Raw genomic sequence first — 5756 nt, forward strand, 5'->3', positions numbered from 1 at the left:
GCGGTCCACCGGGCCCCTAGTACTAAATCCGATTAGATCTGACCGAAGACCTGTTGGAAATATGAGCAATTTACCATATGATTTAAATGAAATGAACAACAGATAAAACATGACCACAATAACGGAGACGAAACAAGTCATGCAATCTAACAAAGAGTAGGACAACAACATCTAAATTTGTGAACTTGATCAGAACATATCTGGAACAGATGCTAGAACAAGAAACTCTAGCATGAACTCGAAGAGAAAAGACATGAACGGATATTGAGCAGTGGCGGTAGCATTGACGTTGTTGTCACCCATGTCGTCGAAGAGGTTGTCGATGTTGGGGAAGTGATCGTTGGCGTCCGTGATGTCTGTGATGAAGAGTTCAGTAGTCGCGCAAAGTGCTTCCTAAAAACCTTATCACCCTTCTCCCATACAAGACTCAAAGTGGTGGGGTTTCAGAGGCCTATTGTCTTGACCTGCGGTGCATGTTGCAAGCCGGGCTGGGAAAGAATATGGCGGTAGCTCAGTGGTTGGAACTCAGTGGCTTGAGGCAGATGATGTTCTAGTGTGTCTCTATGGAGAGGAGCGACATCTCTTTTATAGGCACGTGAGGAAGAGACAATCTGGCAGTGACAGGAGATGAACCAAAGAGATGGGAGATGAAACGAACAGGCAACAGTCGAAGGGTGCAATGTCTGTATTCAATCTCCACTAAAGCAAAAATGTTTCAGCTCCCCTGTGACCTTTCATATACCAGTCATGCATCGCAAAAGTTTAGACAACGACTCAACTCATTCCCGCAACCTGCGGCACGCGCGCGTCGTGATGAGGCATGATGAGGCGGGCGACGAAGGAGGAGCGCGTGTATACGTCTCTCTTTTTCTCATGTTCATACATGTGGAAAATTAACACCCCTTATAAGGAGGTCTGACTCCTACTAAACTAGCAGTATAAGACTAACTTTAGGGCAAATCCTGTTTAGCGCTTCAGGCGTCCGTTATTATGGATTTCGCAAAAGGGCGCGTGAAGCCCTCCAAGCTGGGCTGGCCCGTTTGGCTATTTTTTCTTTACTTAAATTTCGTGATTTTTGTACAAAATCAGTGAAGTTTTAAAAAAAAAGATGAAAATTTTCAATTTTGTGAACTTTTTCAGAACTGGTGAAATTTTTTCAAAGTCAATGATTTTAATGTTATGCAAAATGATGAACTTTTTTTTCAAAATTGGAGAACTTTTTACAAAATTGTTGAACTTTTTTTCAAATTCAATGATCTTTTTAAAAAATGATGATTTTTTTCAAAATAGATGAACTTTTTGAATTTGATGAACATTTTTTCAATTTGATAAATTTTTTCAAGTTCATGATTGTTTTTAAAATCCATGAACTTTTTTAATTTACTTTTTTTGCGATTTTTTTTCCTGTTTTTTGTTTTTTTCTCAAATGTGAACGTGTACATGGGCCGGCCCACCGGCGCCGGCGTGTGAATGTCAGGGAATCTCCCTGGCGCTTGAAGTGCCGAGCAGGAGCTCTCCAATTTAATCCCACCTCTTGCCTTGCATGAATGGGTTAAGTGGGCCTCTAAAATTTATTAGGAGTTTTAAAAATGGTTATTAGGCTGGCTTAAAATAGACCAAATTTCAGCAAGACTAGCCCGCACACAGAGCTGCCACCGCAATGAAGGACGCGCCCCTAGCCATGGCGGAGAGCGCCCTGCACATCCAATCCCACTCCGGTGTGAAGGACTTGGCGAGCTCCCAGATGCTGCAAATCGGGACGTAGGGGTCCCATGAGGATGGAGTGGCAGAGGGACGAAAGGATCAATGGCTTTCTTCGACGGTGGTGAGGGGTTGGATGGCTGGTGGAGGGGGGAGGTTTGGGTGTGGGGGCGCAGATGCCTTCGGAGTCGCTTGGGGTGACCCAAGAGGCCAAGTAGGTTGTGTTGTGTGTGGATCTACTCATGCCCTCATGCCCGTAACAGAAGTACCTATACAGAGGGATGGCCGTTGTGGTTCTCGGGGTGCATATGTTCCCCGATGAATACTAATTCAAAACAAATAATAAATAAATTTTAAAATTTTGGATTTTCAGAGCAACTTCAATGGGGCGACCCATTTCGTCCGCGGCCGTCCGTTTGGATCGGCGCGGACAAAAAAGCCAGCCCAACGCGCCGACCCAAACGGATGTGCGTCCGCTTTCGTCCGCCTGCCGACCTATTCCCGACCTATTTTTAAGCCTGATTTGCGTCGGTGCGGACACAAGACGGATGCACGCGCTCGCCCTCTTTCCTCACCGGGCCCACTGGTTGGTGGCGCATTGGATTCACACCCTCGCCCGCCTGCTACGTCGCCGACGCCGCCGGCCATATTTTTAGATTAAAATGGATACATAGATAGTTCCAGCGTACACAGATAAAAGAAAAAGACCACCACTCGTCGCTTTCCGACTCCGACTCGGTAATGTCCTCCTCCGACGTCTGAGTGTAGGCGTCAGCAAGCTGCTTGTCTTCAAAGTCCCAACCCGACGTTTCTCATAACTTCAGTTTCAATTGAGCTGCCTGCTTCCCCGAACGCTTGCCCTCCCGATAGGCGGCTCGCTCCCTCCTCCTCGCGTCCCTCTCCAACCTTAATTACTTGTAGAACTGGCGCTCGTCGACGATGTCCTGCGGGAAGCCTCCGCGCCACACCACCAAAGCTTCCACGTCCTTCTCTTTGATGGCGAGGCGACGCTGCCGCCTCCGGTGGACACGACGATCCTCGTCGGTGAAAAGCCGCGGGAGAGGCGCCAGATCCTGCGCCCGCTGGCTCGACACGTTGGGAAAATTCATATCCCGACGAGGCCTCAGGAGGCGCCACGCGGCCGCGTCGTGCGCGCGGGACACCTCCTCTGCGGTGCCGAGGATGAGACGTTTCTCGCGAAATCAGATCTCGGAGGAGAAGGCGCCGGAGCGGCGCTCGCGGACTCCGCGAAAATCCGAAGCGCCCAGGCGGCGGATCGACATGGTGGTGCAGAGGCGGCGAGAGTGGGCGGCGGACAGAGTGTGGAGGGAGCGTCTTCTTTATAACGAGCGCCGGTCGCGAAGCGCGCTGGAGCGCCAAAACCAGCATGCACTAGGCCGCTTTCCCCCCGCGCGCGAACCTTTCCCGCGCGTTGGAGCACCAAAATCAGGACGACGTCATAATCTTAAACGCGCGCGGTCATGAAATGGATCGGCCCATTGGGCGCATTGCCGACCCAAAACTAAAAGAGGGCGGACGGCTGGCGGGCGGCCGACCCAAACGGACAAAAACACCGTCCGTTTGGATCGGCCCGTTGGAGTTGCTCTTATTGTATATGTTCTTATTAGTGTAACAATAATGATTGATAATTTTCATGCGAATCGGAATAGCAGTGCTTCTTCGTTAATAAGTACACCATTTGGCGTTCAATATATTTTTTACACAGGTCAAATGTTTTCTTTGACAATGAACAGATATGTTTTATTTCTTTCTTCATTTTTTTAACATTGGTTTTCCGATACACATAGACCTGTACCCTCTAGATCGGTGCCTTTGAATCGAACAAGGATGGAAAACGGGAACTTGTCTTCGATCTCTGGTCCAGCGTGCCGGTCACCCTGAGCAAAAACTCCAAAATAACTGCAGTTGGCATGCCGCATCTCGTTTGTCCTGTTCCCCAGATTCTCAATCTCTCGTTCAAAACGAGCATCTGTCTTGGAATCCAACTTGTGCTTCTCCTCCAACCCCATCGTAGCACGCAGAACGCCACGACACCCATCGACTCCACCATGGCGCCGGGAGAAGCAAACGCGGCCACCGCCGGCGGCCCGTCCCGCCGCCGCCGCCGCCGCGTGCTGCTCTTCCCGCTCCCGTACCAGGGCCACATCACCCCCATGTTCCAGCTCGCGGGCCTCCTCCACGCGCGGGGCTTCGCCGTCACCGTCTTCCACGCCCGCTTCAACGCGCCCGACCCGTCCCGCCACCCGGCCTACCACTTCGTCCCCGTCCCCGAGGGCCTGCCGGCGGCCGGCCCCGGCACGATCGTGGAGACCCTCGAGCACATCCTCGCCCTCAACGGCTCCCTCGAGGCGCCGTTCCGGGAGCGCCTGGCCGCGCTGCTGGAGCCTCCCGGCGCCCGGGACGAGGTCGCGTGCCTGGTCGCCGACGCGCACCTGCTGACCCTCGTGGGCGTGGCGCGGCGGCTGGCCGTGCCGGCGCTGGTGCTGCGCACCGGCAGCGCCGCCTGCTTCCGCAACTTCGTGGCCAACCCCATGCTCTGCGACAGGGGCTACCTCCCGGTGAGCGCGGAGTCGCAGCTGGACGCGCCGGTGAGGGAGCTGCCGCCGTACCGCGTCCGGGACCTGATGGGCGCCGACAGCAGAAGCCGTCACGCGCACGATCTCATGTGCAAGCTGCTGTCCCGGGCGGTCGAGGCGGTGCGGAGCTCGGCGGGGTTCATCCTCAACACCTTCGACGCGCTGGAGGCCGCCGACCTGGCGGCGACCCGGCGAGACCTCGCCGCCGTGCCGGTGTTCGACGTCGGCCCGCTCCACAAGCTCTCCCCGGCGTCGTCCAGCAGCCTCCTGCAGCAGGACCGCTCCTGCCTCGACTGGCTGGACGCGCAGGCCCCGGCGTCCGTGCTGTACATCAGCTTCGGCAGCCTGGCGAGCATGAGCGGCGAGGACCTGGCCGAGGCGGCGTGGGGCGTGGCCAACAGCGGCCAGCCGTTCCTGTGGGCGCTCCGGCCGGGCCTCGCCCGCGGCGCCGCCCTGCCCGACGGGTTCGCCGCGGCGACGGAAGGACGTGGGCTGGTCGTGAGCTGGGCGCCGCAGGAGGAGGTGCTGGCGCACGGCGCCGTGGGCGGGTTCTGGACGCACGGCGGGTGGAACTCGGCGCTGGAGGGCGCGTGCGGGGGCGTGCCGATGCTCTGCCGGCCCTGCTTCGGCGACCAGATGGGCAACGCGAGGCACGTGGAGCACGTGTGGCGCGCGGGCATCGCGCTGGACGGCGGCGGCGTGCTCGAGCGGGGAGCGGTGGAGGCGGCCGTCCGGCGGCTGATGCGGGGCGAGGATGGGGAGGGGATGAGGGGCCGTGCCCGGGAGCTCCGGAGCAGGGCGGCCGCGGCCGTCGCCGATGGCGGGTCGTCCCGGCTCAGCGTCGACAAGCTGGTGAACCACATCCTGTCGCTGTGAAGTCCCGTGTCAGACCCCGTAGGTAGTACTCCGTACTCTGTAGTCTGTTTCTGGGCCACGAGCCCACACGTGTTTTGTTTGTCCGGATCTGCTTCTATGTAGTCTAGAATAAGTTGTCAAAAACCATCGCAATTTGCCCCCGACAATGCCAAAAACCATCGTCTTCATAAAAGTTCACGGAAAACACCGTTTTTTGGGATTTTTTTTTGCCAAAACCTGACCGGTGGGGCCGTTGTCAGTGCTGATGTGGCAGTTGACTGGAGACGGCCGCATCATGTTTGACGTGTTAAAACTGACGTGGCATTAGTCTGCTCCACGTGTCATATATAGTAAGCCTTGTCATTTTTTATTTAAAGCTAAGCCTTGTCTTGTTGGTCTCTCCTTGTTCCGCCATCCCTCCCCGGGCAGAGTGAATCCACCATAGGCGGGAGACGCGTCATGCTTGTGCGCGCTCGACTGCACCCTGGGCCTGTGGCGAAGCTAGACAGGATATTCAGGGGGGCCAAACACAAATTATGCATGTTTGGAGGGGCTAAAGGCTCTAATTTTTCTAATCTAAGCTGGCTCTAAAGAAATTTCTTC

At 55.4% G+C, this 5756-nt stretch overlaps 1 protein-coding gene across 1 annotated transcript; it reads left to right on the plus strand.

Annotated features, from left to right (window-relative positions):
• The first annotated feature begins 3741 nt into the window (after positions 1–3741).
• On the plus strand, positions 3742–5557 carry LOC119314690 (DIMBOA UDP-glucosyltransferase BX8-like). Its single transcript, XM_037589384.1, has one exon. The coding sequence runs from the start codon at positions 3771–3773 to the stop codon at positions 5172–5174; it is 1404 nt and encodes a 467-aa protein (XP_037445281.1). The 5' UTR covers positions 3742–3770; the 3' UTR covers positions 5175–5557.
• The last annotated feature ends 199 nt before the right edge of the window (positions 5558–5756 follow it).

Source organism: Triticum dicoccoides, chromosome 6A (genome assembly GCF_002162155.2).
Source record: "Triticum dicoccoides isolate Atlit2015 ecotype Zavitan chromosome 6A, WEW_v2.0, whole genome shotgun sequence".
Taxonomy (NCBI): Eukaryota; Viridiplantae; Streptophyta; class Magnoliopsida; order Poales; family Poaceae; genus Triticum; species Triticum dicoccoides.

Excerpts from the sequence above, each read along its gene's own strand:
- LOC119314690 (XM_037589384.1), top strand. The coding sequence starts at position 3,771 with ATGGCGCCGGGAGAAGCAAACGCGGCCACCGCCGGCGGCCCGTCCCGC.